At 35.4% G+C, this 23,590-nt stretch overlaps 1 protein-coding gene across 2 annotated transcripts; it reads left to right on the top strand.

Annotated features, from left to right (window-relative positions):
• Positions 1-7,659: 7,659 nt before the first annotated feature.
• On the top strand, positions 7,660-23,372 carry POU1F1 (POU class 1 homeobox 1). Of its 2 annotated transcripts, none has more exons than XM_069578821.1 (6): positions 7,660-7,801; positions 11,466-11,537; positions 18,490-18,714; positions 21,165-21,329; positions 22,079-22,139; positions 23,162-23,372. In XM_069578821.1, exons 1-6 carry the CDS (start codon positions 7,660-7,662, stop codon positions 23,370-23,372), a joined length of 876 nt encoding a protein of 291 aa, XP_069434922.1. The 2 variants fall into 2 exon arrangements, with proteins under 2 accessions (XP_069434922.1, XP_069434912.1); XM_069578811.1 differs by having other exon boundaries at positions 11,388-11,537.
• Positions 23,373-23,590: the final 218 nt, after the last annotated feature.

Below are 23,590 nucleotides of genomic sequence, written 5' to 3'. Positions count from 1 at the left end.
AACAAAGCTAGCGGAGGTGATGGAATTCCAGTTGAGCTATTTCAAATCCTGAAAAGTGATGCCTTGAAAGTGCTGCACTCAATATGCCAGCAAATTTGGAAAACTCAGCAGTGGCCACAGGACTGGAAAAGGTCAGTTTTCATTCCAATCCCAAAGAAATGCAATGCCAAAGGATGCTCAAAATACTGCACAATTGCACTCATCTCACATGCTAGTAAAATAATGCTCAAAATTCTCCAAGCTAGGCTTCAGCAGTACATGAACTGTGAATTTCCAGATGTTCAAGCTGGTTTTAGAAAAGGCAGAGGAACCAGAGATCAAATTGCCAACATCCGCTGGATCGTGGAAAAAGCAAGAGAGTTCCAGAAAATCATCTCTTTCTGCTTTATTGACTATGCCAAAGCCTTTGACTGTGTGGATCACAAGAAACTGTGGAAAATTCTAAAAGAGATGCGAATATCAGAGCACCTGACCTGCCTCTTGAGAAACCTGTATGCAAGTCAGGAAGCAACAGTTAGAACTGGACATGGAACAACAGACTGGTTCCAAATAGGAAAAGGAGTACGTCAAGGCTGTATATTGTCACCCTGCTTATTTAACTTCTATGCAGAGTACATCATGAGAAACGCTGGCTGGAAGAAGCACAAGTTGGAGTCAAGATTGCCGGGAGAGATATCAATAACCTCAGATATGCAAATGACACCACCCTTATGGCAGAAAGTAAAGAGGAACTAAAGCACCTCTTGATGAAAGTGAAAGAGGAGAGTGAAAAAGTTGGCTTAAAGCTCAACATTCAGAAAACTAAGATCATGGCATTTGGTCCCATCACTTCATGGGAAATAGATGGGGAAACAGTGGAAACAGTGTCAGACTTTATTTTGGGGGGCTTCAAAATCACTGCAGATGGTGATTGTAGCCATGAAATTAAAAGATGCTTACTCCTTGGAAGAAAGTTATGAGCAACCTAGACATCTTATTGAAAAGCAGAGACATTACTTTGCCAACAAAGGTCCATCTAGTCAAGGCTATGGTTTTTCCTGTGGTCATGTATGGATGTGAGAGTTGGACTGTGAAGAAAGCTGAGTGCCAAAGAATTGATGCGTTTGAACTGTGGTGTTGGAGAAGACTCTTGAGAGTCCCTTGGATTGCAAGGAGATCCAACCAGTCCATTCTAAAGGAGATCAACCCCGGGATTTCTTTGGAAGAAATGATGCTGAAGCTGAAACTCCAGTACTTTGGCCACCTCATGCGAAGAGTTGACTCATTGGAAAAGACTCTGATGCTGGGAGGGATTGGGGGCAGGAGGAGAAGGGGACGACCGAGGATGAGATGGCTGGATGGCATCACAGACTCGATGGACATTAATCTGAGCAAACTCCGGGAGTTGGTCATGGACAGAGAGGCCTGGCGTGCTGCAATTCATGGGGTTACAAAGAGTCAGACATGACTGAGAGATTTAACTGAACTGAACTGAAGCAGAAACAGAGTCATAATACAGAGAACAAACAAGTGTGTACCAGAGGGGAGGCGAGAGGAGGGAGGAGAGAAATAGGTGAGGGAGATTAGGAGGTACAAAGTTCAGTTACAAATTAAGTCATGGGTATGAAATATATAGTATGGGAAATATGGTCAATAGTATGTAGTATTTTGTATGGTAACAGATGACAAACGGATTTATCAACGTGATCATTTTGAAATGCATAGAAATATTAAATCACTATGTTGTATACCAGGAACTAAAATAGTGTTATAGGTCAACTGTACTTCAAAAACAAACAAAACATAGTAAAAGAGATATGACTTGAGGATACTAGAGGTGGGGTTTAGGGGAAAGAGAAACTGGTTGAAGGTAGGGCTTCCCTGGTGGCTCAGACAGTAAAGAATCTGTTTGCAATGCTGGAGACCTGGCTTCGATCCCTGGGTTGGGAAGATCCCCTAGAAGAGGGAATGGCAGCCCCCTCTATTATTCTTGCCTGGAGAATCCCCATGGACAGAGAAGCCTTGTGAGCTATAGTCCAAGAGGTTGCAAAGAGACATCACTGAGTGACTGAGCACAGCACAACACAGTTAAAATGTACAAACTTCCAGTTATAAAATAAGTAAATAGTAGGAGCATAATGTACAGCATGATAAAGAATTCACACTACTATTTGTTATATATGAAAGTTGTTAAAAATGTTAATCTAAAGAGTTCTCATCACAAGGGAAATTTTTTCTTTCTTTAATATTATATCTATAAGGGATGATGGATGTTCAGTAAACCTATTGTGGTAAACATTTCATTATGAATTGATATTTAAGTCAAATCATAATGTTGTACACCTTAAACTTATACAGTGCTATATATCAATTGTATCTCAGTAAAAGTGGAAGAAAAAGATTTTAAATCAATCAACTCTAGAAACATAATGTATGCGCCAGCTTAAAATGTTAGAGGAATTTTTTAAGCCTTCAAAATAATAAAAACAATGACAAGAACAAAAACAAAACCTCTAGACAAAACATGAATTTTAAAACTTAAAATCAGTAAGAAATGCACAAAGGAAATGGTCAACATATTTAGTTCATGTGCAAAACATTATTTATGCCAATGTCTAAAACAAATGTGACGGACAGAAAAATTTTAAAAATTTAACCATAAAATGATTGAAACAATGAAAATTATTATTCTTAATATATATTAAAATCATTAATTTATAATAAAATAAATATTAAGTAAAAAGGCAAATATAACATTTCGTTAACAAAACAATAAATACATATAGCTAATGTAAATATGCAAAAATAGCATATTAACAATAAAATACGAATTAAATTAATAAAATGCTATTGTCTTAAGAGACAAATAGAGCTAAGTGATTAAACTTCAGTTTATTAATGCCACTGAGAATGCAGCAAAAGTGAAAGTTTTAGTTTACTAACGCTATTTTGAAGTTGTGGAACAGGATCAGTCACATTATAAGGATGTCTTCCCAGTTAACAATCCTTCTATCCCTCATTGTCTACAAATGCCTGAAAGTGTTCAGGGCAAACCAATCCACTCACAAGGGTGAACAGAGGGAACCATGTTGTTCTTTCGGAACACAACAAAAGCCACGGCCAGTCAGACTGTTTTTCTCATAAATGTAGATTGAGGAATAGAAGAGTAATCTTTGGGTTAAAAGTTTAAGGTATCATCTGGAGATCTGTGTGGTGGCCACACACAGGCTGTGGTTTAAAGAGTGAGAAAGTGAGAGACACAGAGTAAAGCAAAGAGGAGCATCAGAGAGACGTTGCAGATGACTTTCATTTCCTCTTCAGTCTCTCCCTGTGGCCCGGCCTCTGTGAGTTCTAAGAAACCTCTGTGTTACTTAATAACAAACAACTATTTTTTGTTCAATTTGATCCTGATATTTGAAAGAAACTAAATCATAATAGAACAAATTGTTTGAAAAGCAGCTTGAAAGACAAGCCACAGGCTGAGAAAAGACATACCTGATAATGGATTGTTATCCAAAATACATAATGAACCCTTAAAATTCAACGAAAGGAACGGTAAATAAAGAAAACAGTGAAATACCACTGCATATCTATAAGAACGGTCAAAATCCAAAATACTGGCAACACTGAATGTTGGTGAGGATGTAGAGCAACAAGAACTCTCATCATTGCTGGTGGAAATAAAAAGTGGTACAGCCATTTTGGAAAACAGTTTGTTAGTTTCTTACAAAATTACACGTATTCTTACCATACAATCCAGTGATCTTGCTCCTTGGTATGTACACTAAAGAGTTGAAAACTTAATGTCCACACAAAATCTTGCACACAGGTGTTTATAGTGAAAGTGAAAGTCTCTCAGTCATGTCCGACTCTTTGCGACACCATGTACTATACAGCCCATGGAATTCTCCAGGCCAGAATACTGGAGTGGGTAGCCTTTCCCTTTTCCAGAGGATCTTCCCAACACAAGCATCGAACCCAGGTCTCCTGCATTGCAGGCAGATTCTTTATCCGCTGAGCCACAAGGGAAGCCCGGTATTTATAGTAGCCATATTCATCAGGCTTCCCACGTGGCTCAGCGGGTAAAGAACACGCCTGCAGTGAAAGAAACACAGGGGATGCAGGTTCAATCTTTGGGTCAGGAAGATCCCCTAGAGGAGGGTCATGGCAACCCACTCCAGTATTCTTGCCTGGAGAATTCCATGGACAGAGGACCCTGGTGGGCTATAGCCCATAGGGTAGCAAAGAGCCGGACACAGCTGAAGCAACTGAGCATACACATTCATAATCATCCAAACTTGGAAGTAACAAGATGTCCTTCAGCAGGTTAACAGATAAACTGCGGTACATCCAAACAATGGAATATTATTCAGAGCTAAAGAGAAAGGATCTACAAACCCTAAAAAGATCTAGGGAAAACACAAATGCATATTACCAAGTGAAAGAAGCCAATGTGAAAACTCTACATACTGTATGAATCCAAACAACTGTCATTCTGAAAAGACAGAACTATGGAGATTAGTGGAGCCAGGGGTTAGGAAGAAGGGAAGAATCATAGGCCGAGCAAAGGGAGCATTTTTAGAGCAGTGAAACTATTCTGTATGATTCTACAATAGTTGATACAGGTCATTAAACATTTGTTCAAGCTAGTAGAAGACACAGGAGTGAACTTCATATAAGCTGTGGACTTTGGGTGATAATGATGTATCATTATCAGTTGTAACAAATCAGTTACAACAAATCAGTTCATCAGTTGTAACAAATATATCACTCTGGTGCAAGATATTGATATTGAGGAGGACTGTGCGTATGTGGAGGCAGAGTGCATACAAGAACCTTTAGTACTTTCTGCTCCACTTTGCTGTGAACCTAAAAGTGTCCTTTTAAAAATCTTTTGTTTTTATAGCAATTTGAGACTGTTTTCAAGAACTTTAAAAATATCATAGGGGAAACTCATAATTCCATTTCTAATAACCCATCCTGAATGATGGATATTCAAAACAAGTCTACAGATAAGTTTTAAAAATGCATTGCGTAAAAAAATATATTTTGGACAAAGAGTTAATTGCATTGTTGTGTGTGTGTGTGTGTGTGTGTATATATGTGTGTGTGTGTATATATATATGTGTATATATATCAGAGAAGGCAGTGGCACCCCACTCCAGTACTCTTGCCTGGAAAATCTCATGGATGGAGGAGCCTGGTAGGCTGCATGCAGTCCATGAGGTCGCCAAGAGTCAGACACGACTGAGCGACTTCACTTTCACTTTTCACTTTCATGCATTGGAGAAGGAAATGGCAACCCACTCCAGTGTTCTTGCCTGGAGAATCCCAGGGATGGCGGAGCCTGGTGGGCTGCCGTCTATGGGGTTGCACAGAGTTGGACATGACTGAAGTGACTTAGCAGCATATATATAAGTGGCGCTAGTGGTAAAGAACCTGCCTGCCAATGCAGGAGACTTAAGAGATGTAGGTTTGATCCCTGGGTTGGGAATATCCCTTGGAGGAGGGCACGGCAGCCCACTCCAGTATTCTTGCCTGAGAAATCCCATGGACAGAGGAGCCTGGTGGGCTACAGTCCATAGGATCACAAAGAGTTGGATATGACTGAAGCAACTTGACACACATATAGAAGTGAAAAGCAAAAAGCAATACAAACAATAAAAAATTAATAAAGATGTAGACAGCTGGCTAAATTGTGATAGATTTATGTAGTTCAATAATCAGCAAAAGGAAAACTATTTACAAAAGATGATTTAAAAATCTGATGAACTAATAATTTACAGTGCTAAGTAAAGATTATAATGGGAACATCTATTTCCTGGCTATACATAATTTTAACTCTAACAGTGTGGTTTCCACTTCATAGCACAAATAGTCAAAAAGTAATAAATCATCACTAAAGAAATGATGTGGAAAAATGCAATTTTAGAATATTAGGTAGCATGGCAAATACTGGTGAAGTCCTTCGTTGCTGTTCCAGGCAAGTTTTACAGTGCTCCTCTTTATTATTGGGTTGCTATAATTTACTGACATACTCCAATGACCTACACTATAGAAAAATTGTTAGGAGAAATTTTAAAGTGCTATTCTTTCTAAATACCATTTAGTTTAATTTTTAAACTAAATTTTCTTAGCAAATTCTGTTTATAAAAATTTTCTTAAATTTTTAAAAATTAACATGTATTTCAAATACATTTTTGTATATGTGAAGTCTAAAAATTACAAGAATTCTGCAAGAGTAAAATAAATACTTGATTACTTGCAACCTTCTTCTCTCATTAGTGAAGGCTAATGGAACTTAAAAGAGAATTCAGAATGAAAAATATGCCATTTTAGAACAAATATTTTTCACACAATATCTCATGACCTTTTTTTCTACAAAATAATTGGTTAACGATAACGCATTCAAATTTCCATTTTTGAAAGTGTATTCTCATCAACATTAATATTAAATTTAGCATGAAGCAACCAATTCCAAGTTAAACATTCTGTGATATAAAATTTCAAAAGAATTGAATGGAGCATCAGTTCCTGCTTATGTCAATAATATCTATGTTTGTCAAGTTACATCTCATCCCTATATCGCCCCTAGTATACATTCTAAAGATAGTATTGCAGTCATTTATTTATATGTAGAAACCATGATCATTGTGAAATTGTCGTACAGATAATTATCATCAAAACAATTATTTATAGTATTTTTTTTCATAGTCTTATAATGTCGATATACTTTGTGTGGAAAGTTTGTGCCCATTGAAGGTTCTGGAGCAGAATGGCTAAGATCAGAGGCTCTGGCAGAATTAAGCTCAGTGAGAATGGTACAGATCTCACAAAGATGCTGTGAAATTTGCTGACCTAACTGTGGAAAGTGACTAGAACAGTGTTGCCATCTAGTAAGAGTTCACTAAGTGAGTACGTCTGGTTGAGCAAATTGAAATCAAGAGAGAGATACTGTCGCTCATGTTCATCTTGTCTACAAATGACTCCAACTTTAATATTTTATCATTTCCTATTTATGATATAGGAAAAGTTCAATTGTTCCTACAGTTTTTCAGGATTGCACTGTGTATGAATCAGTAGTCAGTAATATAGTCATTCTCACATTTAGTCTTCTATGCTTCTTTTTAAAGACTCTGCTTCTTAAAATTGTGTCCTGTACTTTTATATTATTTTTCAGATTTAATGCAGTCATCAGAAAAAAGGAAAAAACAAATCTCATACATATACATTCGTCATTGTGTTCGTAGCAAAGAGGCACCCGGTGTCTTTCAATTCATTGCAGCATTATTTCTTTGAGGGACACTTTTTTTATTTTTAAGTTCTTGATTCCTCTCTAAAAGGTCTGAATCACTGAAGTCGTCAAATTAAGTTTCAGATTTCTCCTTTGCCTTCATTCCCTACCCAAGAACCAGCTTCCCCTCTTGGGCATGGATTGTGTTTGGGTAAGAAGGAAGACTGTCCAGATTGATAAAGCAATACCCCTGGGAAAAGATGATTAACATGTATAAAGGGATTTCCCTGCAGTATAAATACCAGCATGCGCTCTCTTGGTGCTTCAGAGCCTCCCTGATGTATATATGCAGGTAGTGAGATCTGAAACGGCCCTTTGAGATGGTAATATAATAAAACTGACTTGAGGAGTGGCACCTCTTCTCCGTTTTCTATTCTTTTGTGGGAATGAGTTGCCAACCTTTTACTTCGACTGATACCTTTATACCTCTGAATTCTGAGTCTTCTGCAACTCTGCCTCTGATAATGCATCCCAGTGCTGCGGAGTGCCTACCGGTCTCCAACCACGCCACCAACGTGATGTCCACAGGTACTAACTTTATAACAGTCTACACGCGGCTGCACCTTAAGATGTCAGGATGGGTGCTTTGAATCTTGTTAGTTTAGAATCTCATTAAAAAAAAAAAATTTAATGTGTATTAAGTTAAATATTCAGGATATTAAAGAAGCCAAAATGCCTAAGAAAATATTCAAGAAATATTAGTAAGTGTAGTAATTTCAAGTATTGTTGATTTTATTATAAATATCTGTCTTCTATATAAGTAAACAGGAGTCTGAAAACTATTTCTATGCAAATATGTATGGATAAAGTGTTAAACTAAAGAAATAATGTAAAATAATTTAAAAGGTGATTTTTTTTTCATCTTAGAGATTTATTTGGTTTTTAGATTACATTTATTACCATGTCTAAAAAATGCCGTACACCTCATAGTAAACACAACTGAATGATTCCTAATACCAACAACAGTGTGTTTCAAAGAATAAAATAATTAGATGTTTAAATACACTTGACTCAGATGATAAAGAATCTGCCTACAATGCAGGAGACCCAGGTCTGATCCCTGGGTCAGGAAGATCCCATGGAGAAGGGAATGGCAACCCACTCCACTATTCTTGCCTGGAGAAGTCCAAGGACAGAGGAGCCTGGGAGGTTACAGTCCATGGGGTCGCAAAGAGTCGGACACAATTGAACGACTAACACTTTCACTTTAAATACACTTAACTTCTTTAGAATAACTAAAAACTCAGAAATCAAGTCTAGAGGCAGTATAATATTTATTTGTTTATTTTTAAAACTTTTTATTTTATATTGGAGTACAGCCGGTTAGCAATGTTTTGATATTTTCAGATGGATAGCAGAGGAATTCAGCCAGACATATACTATATCCATTTATACCCAAACTCCTCTCTCATCTAGGCTAGAGGCAATATAATATTTAGAACCCATGAACTGATTTGAATTTTTTCAAAATTTAGTTCTGAAGAGATTTCAACCGTTAACCAAGCTTTTATATTTTCTTATATAACTTTCGTAGATGAAACTTAAAATTAATTCAAATATATTGTCTCAAACACAACCAAGCAAATAAGTATGTTTTGTTAATGTGTCCACTTTTTACTCAGTAACAAAGGGTTTTGATTAATAAACAATGTCTTGGGTAAATGTCTGTTAAATAACACTTTTCACTTGTAAAGCAATTTAAGTATGAACTAAATTTTATAAATTTAAAAATTAATTTGAGTTGATACATTTATATGCCAATTTAAAATATTTTAGCCTTATATTTTATAAAATTAAGCAGCTTTGAAAGTAATATGTAAGTTTGGTATTAATCTTCAACAGAATTTTCAAGTATATGAAGATCATATATCTAGATTTTGGGAAAATAACTAATATAGAGATGTTTTTATCTACTGAAGAGTCTTAGAATTTAATTAAACATATATTGATGCAAATATCCTCAAACATGGTTTTAAAAAATTGTAATAAAGTATTTTTACGAAGAGGTGTGGTATAAGTAAATTTAAACAATTATCACATATTGTTGTATTGTTCAGTCGTTAAGTCATGTCCAACTCTTTACAACCCCATGGACTGCAGCATGCCAGACCTCCCTGTCCTTCCTTATCTCCTGGAGTCTTCCCATACAATTATCACATAGCTAATTGTGTATTTTAAATAATGGACGTTTAAATAGATTGAGAATGAGATGGATAACGCATTGTTTGCATAATATACTGTATGTGGATAGTATTTGGCTAGAATAAAAATTGGAATTGAGGTTAAAATTAAGCAGGTTTAAGCTCAAAACCCTATTTACTTTAAAATAAATAAAATTAAATAAATAATGTATCTAGTAAATTAGTTTCTCATTTATACAACTTCCCCAAATCAGCAAAACAAAAGGAATTTAAACCTTGGAAGTAAAAAAAATCATAATTAGTAAAAATGTCCTAAATGTCTATTGTTATTGTTTTAAATAGCAATAGCACTGATTTTATAATTTCTCCATCAAATTGTAATCATATAGATCTAATTGTCTAGGTAAAGAATTAGAAATGATTATAATGAGGGGGAAATGGCAACACACTCCAGTGTTCTTGCCTGGAGAATCCCAGGGACGGGGGAGCCTGGTGGGCTGCCGTCTATGGGGTCGCACAGAGTCGGACACGACTGAAGCAACTTCGCAGCAGCAGCAGCATAATGAGAGAAGCAGTTGGATATTCAATGCGTTTCATGTTTGTTTAATTTTGGAATGCATAGAAATCATTATAACACAAAATGACTTCAGTTCTATGTGTCAGTTGTAAAATGAAAATTTATACAGATACTTTAAAATATTAAAAATGAGTTATAGTTAGAGAAAATGTTTTACTTTATGTCTTTAATTGATAGACTACATATTTTCAAGAAGGACTATAAATATCTTCTAATATCATATTATTCAAGAAGACACAATTATATTTTTGAAAATCCACTACTCTATTCAGGATATAATGGGGAAAAGTAAAAAATAAGATACATAAGAAAACATTGATTAGTGATTTTATTGTTAGCAGTTCATTGTAATTCAAGTTGAAAGCTTGATAAAAGTTAAATAATTCAAATTTAATTTCAAAGTACACCTCAATTCAGTGATACTTGTAGCTATTTATTTATTTATTTATTTATTTTTTAAGTCGCTCAGTCGTGTCCAACTCTTTTCGACCCCGTGAACTATATATAGCCCACCAGGCTCCTCCGTCCATGGGGTTCTCCAGGCAAGAATAGTGGGTTGCCATTTCCTTCTCCAGGGGATCTTACCCAACCCAGGAATCGAACCCACGTCTCCCGCATTGCGGGCAGATGCTTTAACCTCTGAGCCACCAGGGAAGCCCAAATGAAGTTAAATTATATGCTGGATTCAACCTTTATAAACCTCTAGTTTGACCAGCTTCATCATTAGAATTATTCAATTAATTGTGTGCATGCAGAAAATCTACAAGCTCATGGTTTCAGTATCAGCCTAAATACATTGTACATTGTCACAGAGTTTTTGTAAGCCTCTGAATTTAATGGAGTTTTATGATCATACCCAATAAAAGGCTAGTGGCTCTGCCACTTCCTCTTTGATGGAAGAAATTTGCTAGGTGAATAAGCAGAAGTAAAAGTAAAGACAGATGGAGAGTTGATTTCTGCATTCATTGCTCCAGAAAGAGACAATTTTATAGTACCATGTTATATGAGAATTTTAAGAGACTATCCTCTGGTCAGTTCTTTGCAATGTCTACATTGGGTGAAACCTGCAAAAATTCTGCAGCTTCTGGTAGTGTGCGTGTGCTTACTCAGTCATGTCCGACACTTGGCAACCTCATGGACTGTAGCCCCCAAGGTTAAAACTGGTCAGTCACGCCAACCCAGAGCACTGGATATAATTAATGAAGGCTTTAGTCCACTGTGATGATTCATGAACTCATTACTTGGGAAAATTTTCAACTCCTAGTTTTAGCATACTCATCAGAGAACTGCCCCCAAATGAGAACAAATTATTGGCATATAACTTTAAGAATAGCATAAATGTGTACTTTTGAAATGAAACGAATGTGTCTTGAATCCTCATACATTTTCTTACCAGTCCCGTCTATTTTGTCTTTGATCCAAACTCCTAAATGTTTGTGCACATGTTTTGTGGTGGCAACATTGGGAAACGCAGCAACAGGACTTCATTATTCTGTTCCTTCCTGTCATTACGGAAACCAGTCATCGACCTATGGCGTGATGGCAGGTAAGAAAAATTGTCTTTACATGTAAGATTGAGTTTGGGGACGCTTGGATGCATTTTCTGGGTCAAAGGGAATCTTGACCAGAGTGTATCATGAAATTCAGATCTCCTAACCTTAGAAATTGCTGCTAAATCCACCACTTACTATAATGGTCCCTGATCTGTGACACCTTCAGAGATCATAATGGTTATACCTGATCACTGCTGTTCTCTACAAGTCTGAAATGAACTGCTATGCTTCTTAACTCCTGTGTTTGCTTTGTATGATTTTTATTCTAATTCTCTGCTGCCAAACTGCTAATTGTCACTTTTTTATGCCATTGGTGGGCTTGCCTCCAGTAATAATAAGGTAGCTTTATGTAACTATTTAAATTTAAAAGTAAATTAACTAAAATAAGGTCAGATTTAAAATTCCTCAGTTGCCAACAGTAAGCAAGTCAGCAAAATCTTTAAATGACCACTTCATTGCCCGCCTCCATACCAACAGGGTTAATGATTATGAGGTACGGAACTTAATAGTCATCATTTCCCTTGAGATTTTGGCTGTTCCTTCAGTTCCTGAATTTAAAATAAAACAGGAAAGTGTTTAATAATCTTTTGTGGCTACCAAAGCAGACAGACTAACTTATAGAGCATTTTCCTCATCACAGTATTTCTTTTGGCCATTTGGTCTATAAAGATAAATAAGACATTGAAGGCTAAGAGAGATTTGCAGCTGCTTTAGCAATAGTTGAATCTTTGGCAGCCCTGTCTGAGATGCTCTGAGTCTTGGATAAGACTGAAATAGTATAAGTTACATACTTATTTCCCTCTGGATAAAGAAAGCATCACTAGATCAAGATAAACTATCTTGTTTGTTGACACTTAAATGAAGGTATTGTTAGCAAATTTCTTAAGGAAAAGAAAATCTGACCTAAGAGATCCACTCATCACAAAATTTATGACTTAATTTTAGACTATGGCTATACAGTAATTTTTTTGTGCACAGAAATTATTCAGAAATCTCTTAATCTTTTATTTCTGCAGCAAGAAATAATTTCAGTGACAATAAACTACTAATGTTCTATGTGAAAAATATAAATGTGTGTGTGCATGCTTCTGTGATAGTTGTTATCTAAATAGGTAATTTAAAAAATCAAACATAGATTTATGCCTATAAATTTGAAATTAAATTGAACAAAGAATTTATTTCACCAACCTTTAATTTCTAAAAATTTCTCAGATTAACACTAAATAAAACATTAAAACTTTAAAATGATATATTACAGAACAAATTAGCTTTCCCTACATTCTGTTATAAAGCATTCTGAACAAACTCATATCCTCACCTTTATGATGAAGTGAAAACTGATGTTCTTAATGGTTACCTTTAAATCCTAATGTCTCTCTTCAATAATTAAAAAATAAGGAAAGTCATATTTTTCTTCCTCTGTGAAAACGGACCATTTATGATTCGTGTACTTAGCTGTTAATCAGTTTCCATGGTTAATGAGAGGATCTCTCATTGAAGATGAACTACTTTCATTATAAAAATAGTAGAATAATGTGCATTTAGCCACTAGCGCTGCTGGTCAAATGCTTTCTGTGGCCTCCACCACACTTGGATTACAGAGACAAGAAATGACGAGCTCATAGACATGCGCTACTCTTTCTTGGAGGAGAGAGTCCTTGCTGTTCCTTCACAGTAATTCCCAGGAACCCAGGTGCAAATTAAGTCAACTCTGCACCCTGCAGGGGGCAGCAATGAGTGGAGGTTAGCCCTCAGACCAAACACTGTGAGATCTAGGTAGAACACCAGATCTAGGTAGAAGCTGCTGAGTTCACAGCTGGCCTGAGAAATCTGACATCCCTCCCGTTTCCAGGGTTGCAGATAACAAGCCCAGGTTCACAATGAGAGTCCACAGGCAACTCAGGTTGTGCTGGTCCAGGTTTCCTCAGCAGGCCCTCAGCAAACTCTCATCTTCATTAAAAGTTAAAAAGGAGAGGTCTTTGGAAAAACCTTTTAAAATGATTCAAAGCCCTGGTTGGTGATAATAACAAAAAAAATTGATGTCCTAAGCTTTAGAGGTATCGCTGTAGTCTTAACCCAAAATTACATATATTTTGTTGCTGAAAGAAAAATTCACCATGGCAAACATAGAGATTATATTTGAATATTTTTGAGAGGGAGATCATTAAAATGTGATGTGCTTTGTAATTTGTTACAATGTCACTATTTTGACATATATTCAGTATTAGCCTTTGCATCACGGCAGATTAAATCTCAGAGAATCTGAACCTTTCTGCTGTCATCCCCAGAGAAGCTACACAAATTGAGTTATAAAACACAGGGATTCAGAAGTATTCAGGAATTCAGAAAAGGTTTAAAATACACAAGAGAAACCTGGTAATGTCATTTGAATTTTCTGAGAAGTCTCAGGCATTCATCAAATCAGCCACTTCCACACAATCCACAGAAGCGTCTAATCACCAACAACAAAGGTGCATTGTCACATACTCCATATAAAAGAGAAGCTGCAGAAAGAGCCATATTTCAAAGGGTGTGAAATTACTTTATTTGAATATGGTTATTTTATCCCTATACTCTGATGCTTATATTTAGTCTGAGCATTTCATTAAATTAATAACCCACTGGAAAGCAAGAGCTACAGCTCATATTTTAAGCTAAGGTTGGTAGGAAGAATTCTAATCATCAGATGAATCCTCTGTGCCTCATAGTCCAGTTGTGGGGATATCAAAGAGAATGATTGGTGGGGTGAAATGAATTAGCCACACCAGGAGCTAATTATAAATCTCGTTCAAATGAGCATCTCAAAGTGTTAGTCTCTTCACATCCAAGTTGAGATGGGTACCATACATAGCTCTATCGGAGTTGAGTTGTGGCAGCTTTCTACCAGCTCAGCCTGATTTTCTCCTTGATCTTCTCTTCAGATACATTCGTAGTTAAATTTCTTCTTCTGTCTCTTCTCTCCTAAGTACTTAAATAATTCAACAGCCTACAGGATGGATGATAGGAAAGAGGGAATTACAAATACTATTCACAAATCTCTTCTAGATAAACACAAAAGAAAACTAATAACAAAAACCTTTCAAAATTCTGATTTCTGGGTATACAAGGTGGTGTCTGTTCTCATTTGTAAAGCTGGGTGAAAGTTGGAAAGCAGACTTAATGAGCTGTGTACCTTGTCCACTATCCTGTGTAAACTGGGCCAATCAGCTACATTGTAATGATTGCTAAACCCAGCAAGGTTATGCGTCATGATGGCCACCCAAGATGTACAGTAAGAGTCCTTGATTAAAAACTGATCTTAAGAGGAAAGCAAAATAGCTGATGCTGGAAAATTATTCAAGGAGATGAATGCTCTTTTTTAATGAGATGTAGATAATACGAATAAAGGATGAGTATAGCTGAAAAGTGTCTTTTGCACCTGGGCTAGGACAAAAGGTACCAGAAATATGTTTCACATTTACATAGGAAAACAGTCTACTTTGGAGGCCATCTCTTCGTTCTTGTCTTTTTTCTATTTCCTTTTTTCTTTTTTGTTTTATTTAGTTTTATTTTTGCCTCACTTATTCTGGATGTGTTGACACTAAGGGAAGAAGTAATTCTGACCATCTTTTGCCTCTGGATCATTCAAGGCGCCTGCAGTAGCATGGACACTGTGTATTTTCCTTAAATTATGTAGCATCTGTCTCAAATTCACAACTCAAAAGCCGCCACAGGCAATCTGTAATCAAATGGCCATGGCTGTGCTCCAAATCAACCTAATTTACAGAACTAGGCAGAAGACCTGTTTATATGTGGATAGGATGCAGCAATGCACAAATGAGAAAAAAAATCACAGTTCAAATTTATGAATTGTTTCACATTGTCATGCATGAACGTAAACAAAGAAAATAAATGGAAATATTTAAATGAACTTTGCTGTGCATATCTACAGCAAGGTGGGGGTATTTTACTGCGTCCTTCTGCTTCCCCTGTCTGCTCTTTTAAAGCTTCTAGCCCACAACCTCAGAGATGTTGTCAGTTAGCATCTAGCTGAGCCACGTGCTGCAGAAAAGCAGTCTGTCCCGTATCATGGGACCTTGAATCAGGTGCCTGTAAGGCGCGCTGGACCTCAGCTTCCCATGATCTGCTTTCAAAGACTTAACCTCTGTTCCTCTCCCTCCTCTGCTGTCCAGAAGTCCATGCAGAGCAGTTCAGAGAGGCTATGGCGGATTAATCTGCAGAGTGGAAATCCATCTTGGACTGTAAAGAATGTACAAACCCTTCAAAGCTATTTAGGTGTGCACTTGTTCTAGGCTTATAGACAAGTTTGGTTTATCAGTGTTTTGGAAAATATTCATGAAACTTCTGCGGCACACAACTTTCTGCATCTTTTCTCTCCGTGCTCAAACCCTGACTTTTTAATATTCCAGGCTTTAGAAAAACCTTTTAAAATACCTTGTCACATATACCATACCAATCAAACCCCATTTCCCCCCAAATATAGGATCATATAATAGAAATCAGTTTGTCTGACTGTGCTTGTGACTGTCCCAAATTTCTGTTTAACATTAGCTTCAGGAAAACTGTGTCCCTGTGGATAATTGTGGATACTTTCAGTTAATGAAAAATAATGCAACACACATTGTGTTTTCCTTTCTCCTCTGGATGCCAAACTTTTGAACATGGTATTTCTTGTGTACTCTTTATGGACTCATGTTCAAATTCATTTTCTAAATGTCCATTTCTCCAGAGTATTTATAATGTATACACTAGCTTTAAATCTTTCCATAAATAGAGATGGCACACTTCCAATATTTTAGTAAATACTTATAATACTTTCGTTTGAAAGCATCCTTTGTTTGAACGCATCTTTTGTTTGAAAGCATTTGTTTGATGTGGCCAAATATATTTAAGATGCAGAATCCTTGAGTCATTTGATTTTCCTGAGTACAGATTACCTGAAAAATGAACTGATTATTGATGTGGCTTATTGCGGTGTTCACTGGGCTTCACTTCTAGTTTCAATTGTATAGTGAATTCATCTTAGCACCCAAGGAAAGTTATTTGTTTTTATATGGATTTTAAATTGTGGATTTAAAAAATACACATTTTTTTCCTCTGAAAATAAAGCAAAAGTCCTTAGATAAATATTAAGTAAATGTTAACATAAAGGTGATACATTTTTTATATACTAGTATTTTACTTAACTAGTAGAAATCTAAAACTAATATTAGGCCAAAAATAAGCTTTGTTAAAATGTAACAAACATTTTAAAAATTGAATTTTGTAATAAATTAAAAATTGATAAAATTGTTCTTTAAAATTTTAACTGGTCTATTCAATGTACCACCCACTAAAGCAAAAAGTGGATTATTAACAACAACAACAACAAAAACTGGATAGTTTTGATTTTTGAAAGTAATATGAATTGCTTTAGACAGAAATAGTTTCTTTTTGTACATTTTTTATATCTGTGAAACAGCTAAACTTATTTCATGATATTTTGCTTAATTTCTCACTTGTATGTATTTTGTTTCAGAAAAATAATAGTCTACTGGATAGGGGTACACTTCAAAATTATATTTTCTCATATAAATAATATGAGCCAACAATTTACTGACTTGCAATATTCTTTGCTCATTACATATTGATATATTAATTTAAGATTTATATATTCTGGCAAAATACACTATTACTCATGTCTGATTTCTGACTGTATTTATAGAGAAATTATAAATAGCATAAAACTGATGTATTTTTTAGTACGTTTCTAAGAATGATTACTGCCTATATTCTATAGTCATTTAAATTTAATTTATACTCATAAGAAAAATGATTAATTATTGAATATTTTATTTATATCAAAATGTCTTAGTTATACCCATGTCATTTAATATAAAGTGAAATCCTTAGGAATAAAAATGTAATATACTGCTGAAGAAAACAGAAATAAAATGTGTGGGAATTTAGCTTATACCATCCTGTCACCCATATTCCCTGACTGAGACAGTCTCCTCTTTCCAAGTGAAGAATGAAATCTAGAAGCAATTAAACAATTAAATCATGTAGTTTTTTGAGATTTCTCATTTAACTAACTCAATGGATTCAATGCTTCATCATTTATGAGGGATTATGTATCATATCTAGAATTGCACCCTTCCTTGACATTTACTTTTTCTTCTTAAATAGTAATCAAGAAATGATTCCATCATAGTATATGTTTAAGAATCTTGTTGCTGACCTTCTAATAGATCTTTAAAAGTTACTTTTTGTCAACATCCATCATTACCATTAAATCTATTTAAACCTTATTAATGTATTTTGTGTTCTCATAATTTTCTTTTTACCTGCCTTTACCTAATTAAGCATTTACTGATAAAACATTGGATTTCTTAATGCTGTAATATCAATTTTTCAATGCTATAAAAATTTCCCAGCAGAGCACTTAACATACACCTTGATTATAATTAAGAAAATAGAGATCAAAATATACATTCTGGTAGAGTTGAACCTCAGATTCACAATAACAGATGAATAGATTTTTGTTTGTTTTTTTGGGGAGCCAGGCTGAATTCCATAACCAGGAATCAAACCCAGGCCCCCTCTACTGGAAGGATGACGTCTTAACCACTGGACCGCAAGGGAAGTCCCTAGATGTCTTTTAAGAGAAAAACATTGATGAAAAACTCACACTTTTTTGAAATTTGCTTATTTCTATTTAAATTATTTGCAAGTCCCTGGTTCTTTCCTTTGGCTTTGCATTATCTTTGTTTTCGCTGCTCCCAGGAAGGTGGAAAAAAATGATTCCATTTATACTAAGCTACACTGACTTCTACTTCAGAAAACTGAATGTCAGGTAACCTTTTAGAACTGAGACTGGCCTTCACAGAACAATCTGATGGGCCAAAATTTTCCATGTATCAAAATGAGGGATAATTACAAATGGTCCTTTTCTTGTTGTTACAGGGAGCTTAACCCCTTGTCTTTATAAGTTTCCTGACCACACGCTGAGTCATGGTTTTCCTCCCATGCATCAGCCTCTCCTTTCAGAGGATCCCACTGCCGCTGATTTCAAGCAGGAGCTCAGGCGGAAAAGCAAATTGATTGAAGAGCCAATAGACATGGATTCTCCAGAAATTCGAGAACTTGAAAAGTTTGCCAATGAGTTTAAAGTGAGAAGAATTAAGCTAGGTAGGTGCTTGTTAACAGCTGTGGGACACACAACCCCATCTGCAAAGTCTTACGCTATTACTGTTTCATGTCTTACACGCTGCTCAGAAATCCAAGACAATTCTCATTCTACATCTCTACTGTGGATGTAAGTTACTTGAATTATGAAAACCTACAGAAACCTTCACTTCCTTCTAAATTCTTAGCAGCCAAAATGTATAGATTTCTAAATTAATGGCCTCTTTTTCAAACATAAGTTCAGAAATACCTTTGTTTTATTTGAATTAATACCTTTGTGTGATTCAAAGGCTAAAAAGCTGTGTGAATTGTATCCCTCTGCTTATCCTTCCTGTTTATCAATGTTATTAGTTTCTGTGTATCCTTCTATTCTATGCATATTCATATAAGCCAATTCATGTATTTCTTCATATAGACATTTTTCATTTGACTATTTTAGAGAGCTTTCAGTATTAGTTTTTTAGAGAACTCTTCTTTTTAATGCATCTCTCAATTCCATTTTATGAATATATTACCAGTCTCCTACTGATGGAATTTAGATGGTCTTCAATCTTATGTTACTGAAGACAATGATGCAGTGATTAACTTCATAAATAGCATTTTGCACCTATAAAAATATATGTGTAGGGAAAGTGTTAAAAGCAAAATTGCTTGATTGAAGAGTATGTGTATTTGTAATTTCAATAGATGTCAAATTGGTCTCTATGTAAGTTCTAACAAATCTTATTGCCACCATGAGTATCTCCTTTGCCACTCTTCAGAATATGAATTCTGTTAAGGCAGAAGTTTTTTGTTTTTTGTTTATTTCCTTTAGCTTTCTCCTTAATGGCATGCCCTCAGCACTTGGAAGAGTGACTGGCATGTAGAATAAAAAATAGTTATTGAAGGGAAAAGATGCTATTAATCTTTTGGACCTTTGCAAATCAGTTAGATGAAAGTAGTAGTTTCATTTTAAATTTCCCTTATGAGTGAAGAGTGAAAGAAGTTCTTTCATGTGTTGGACAGGCATTTGTAATTCCTTTTCTGTGAGCGATCTGTTCATAGCCTTTGCTCACTTTCTAGGGTGAAGTGTTAATATAAATAATCATAATAATTAACCTTGATTTAAATGCATGAAATATATTTTTAATGGATTGAACTCATAGTACAAACTTCTGCATTTGTGGACTGAGCCATTGGTAACTTTTAATGATATCAATTGATGGGCATCATATGTAATCATTTTATGCATACAGGTATATAGCCTTGGGCCCTGAATTAATATGTAGTTACTATTTGTCATAAACACAGCAGTAGGCATCTTTATAACATTTATTTTCAATTTACTTTTTATATGACTGTGAGTGTTTCAAATTCTACATTGATGACATTTATCAACTTATATTCTGAGAATGTTTGAGACAATCTATGAAAACTTTTTGCCTGGAGATAGAAGCATTGCCAAATGATATAATAAATGCTTGGTGATATACATAAAATGTTGTGTGACCAAAGTCTCATAATAAACATGCTTTTAGGGAAAGTAAACACAGTTCTTAGTTTTATTTGGTAACTTCAACATGTTGAATTTTTCACTCTTACAGTTGAGATAAAAATATTTGATATATCACCATGTATTTTACGTATTATATTTTAATATCTATAGATTTTGAGCATATTTCAACAGATGCCTAATAATAATGATTAGAGAGAAATTTTAAATGTCTTCTAAAGTGTGTGTTAAGGATTCCCTGGTAGAACAGCTGGTAAAAAAATCTACCTGCAATGCAGGAGATCCCAGGGTCAGAAAGATCCCTTGGAGAGGGGATAGGCTACCCACTCCAGTATTCTTCAGCTTCCCAGTGGTTCAGCTGGTAAAGAATGTGCCTGCTCTCCAAGCGATCTGGGTTCAGTCCCTGGATTGGCAAGATCCCCTGGAGATGAGAACAGCTACCCACTCCAGTATTCTGGCCTGGAGAATTCCATGTACTGTATAGTCCATGGGGTTGCAAAGAATGGTCTGGCTACATTTATATTAGGTTATAAAAATGATTCATGTATAATTACTACAGTATATAGCACAGTGGCAAAAAAAAAAAAAACACTGGATACATTAAAAAGAATCATTTTACTACTTTACACCTATGCTATATTGTCTAGAAACATTTCTTATATATTTTTGCAAAGTATGTATAACACATTTATCTAGTTTGGCTAAATATGAATGGCAGATGTTCCTATCTGAATTCTTTTGACTTCTAAAGTATTAACTTATTAACTAGAAGGAATTTTTTAAAATACCAGGCAATTCTACACTGAGTAACATTACTGTTATTCTAAATTGCCAACAAATATATTGTTAAAAGCAATATTTAATAGTTGACAAAGATACATACACACATTTACACAATAGTGGACCAAAATCAGTGTTTCTTGCAAAACTGAAGCTGATGGCCTTTGTTGTTCTTTCACAGGATACACCCAGACAAATGTTGGGGAAGCTCTGGCAGCTGTGCATGGCTCTGAATTCAGTCAAACAACTATCTGCCGATTTGAAAACCTGCAGCTCAGCTTCAAGAATGCATGCAAACTAAAAGCAATATTATCCAAATGGCTGGAGGAAGCTGAGCAAGTAGGAGGTACAAAAGCTGTGTTTCTGGAAACAGTGATATTTTAACCTGAAAACAATGGTTTCCCTCGGTTGAATTTGTGCTAAAGCGAGAGGTTTGAAGTTTGGTTTGATTTTTCTCTTTGACATGAAAAATAAGTATCTTGTTTCATCACACTATAAAGAAAAGCAAGGCCAGCGAAAGTGTAGAAATAAAGGTATTGAGAAGGTAAATAATCAGAGAATAAAATATATAGGGAAAGTTTCTACACAATGTGGCAAAGGTGTAAAGTGGTGAAATGATTCTTTTTAATGTATCCAGGTTTTTTCCTGCTGTGCTATATACTGTAGTAATTATTCATGAATCATTTTTATAACCTAATATAAGTGTAGCCAGACCATTCGCACACACCGTTCTTTCTAGTGAATAACAAGCAATTGCTAGATGAACAATTTAATGTGATAAAATTATTTACTTATATTAATGTCAAGGCTGGCTAAAGAGCAAGGTTTGATAGCGTTTAGAGCAACTGTTTCAACAAAGATAGGGTATGATTTAAAGACAACTGTTAATATTTATAAAGTTAGTACTTTTTTTCTGTGTTAACATTTTAACCTAGGGCTTTTAATCTAAAATGATGTGTACTGCAAAATTTAAAACAAAAATGTATGATAATTCTATTTTGTATTGTTTTATAAAGAAACTTTAAATCCAAATCTGATAGTTAAAAAAAAAAACCTGCTTTGTTTTTGTAATTATTCACTGTTTTCGCAACACAGCTTTATACAATGAGAAAGTTGGTGCAAATGAAAGAAAAAGGAAACGGAGAACAACTATCAGGTATACTTTTGAGATATTAAAAGTTAGTGGAGAAGAAAATGATATTTTTAAATGGAATGAGCATTTGAGTATAATATAGGTTCAATATAACATGAAAATGAATAGAGCCAATTGAGAAAATAAGATAGGTGAAAAAGCACAACATTCAATAAAGTACTGCTGAGAAACAGCTGGACATTTAAAATTTGATGGAAAAAATACGTATTGTTTGATTCAAGAACAGTTTTGCTCTGCAGGCTTTGGATAAAACAGAAGCTGTACAATCACAGCTAAAAAGAATGGCTGTTTCTACTGTCGGTTTAGACATAAGTCTTGCTTCGGGAAAGACCCCATGGACTGTAGCCTACAGGCTCCTCCGTCCATGGGATTTTCCAGGCAAGAATACTGGAGTGGGTTGCCATTTCCTTCTCCAGGAGATCTTCCCGACCCAGGGATTGAACTCGGATCTTCCACATTGTAGGCAGATGCTTTACCATCTGAACCACCAGGGAAGTCAATATGTTATCTATGTTATTACAAATTAACAAAACTGGTCACTAGTATTTTAGTTGCTTAAAGTTCAAAGTGACTTCTAGCACTTCAAGCCAGATTGTTTATTTATCTTTTTGTAGTTTCCATGAGGTTCATGGAGGAATTGCTAAAATACAGGTTTTGTTTTGGTTGGTTAGTTGTACACTAAACACTTCAATAACCTGAGTTCTGGGGGACATTTAGAAATGCATGCAAAATTATTTTCTTCTCAGTAAGTCAGTGCCCTCTTGTGGCAGAAAGTGGGTAAACAATGTCTGGGTTGCCCTCCTTAATTTCTTCCTGTGACTCTGGTAAAAGGAGCCTACATGAGACAAGCATCTAAATGTTCAAAAAAAACTTCACATTTATTATTGTTGAAGAGCTTGGAAGGTGTTTTCAGAGTCTTTAGGTTTCCTTTTTGCGTTAATGCTAATACTAATGTTTAGGAAATTTAACCTAACTTGATTTTGATCATCTCCCTTCTTCTTTCCTGCCAACTCCCCATCTCCCAGTATTGCTGCTAAAGACGCCCTGGAGAGACACTTTGGAGAACAGAATAAGCCTTCCTCTCAGGAGATCCTGAGGATGGCTGAAGAACTAAACCTGGAGAAAGAAGTGGTGAGGGTTTGGTTTTGTAACCGAAGACAGAGAGAAAAACGGGTGAAAACAAGCCTGAATCAGAGTTTATTTCCTATTTCTAAGGAGCATCTTGAATGCAGATAGGTCTCCCGTTGTGTAATAGTGAGCTTTTCTGCTTTCCATTCCTTTCCCTTCTCCAGCCAAAGTAGAAATCAGTTATTTGGTTAGCTTCCAAACGTCACATCAGTAATGTTTGCAGAAGTGTTTCTCTTCTACTTTAAAAACAAATACAATTTAAATTATGTTGATGAATTATTCTCAGAAGGCATATTGTACATTTTAAGCCAAAAACTAATAGGATT

Source organism: Ovis canadensis, chromosome 1 (assembly GCF_042477335.2).
Source record: "Ovis canadensis isolate MfBH-ARS-UI-01 breed Bighorn chromosome 1, ARS-UI_OviCan_v2, whole genome shotgun sequence".
Taxonomy (NCBI): domain Eukaryota; kingdom Metazoa; phylum Chordata; class Mammalia; order Artiodactyla; family Bovidae; genus Ovis; species Ovis canadensis.
The sequence above is the reverse complement of the archived record's forward strand: the minus strand, read 5'-3'. Positions and strand labels throughout refer to the sequence as shown.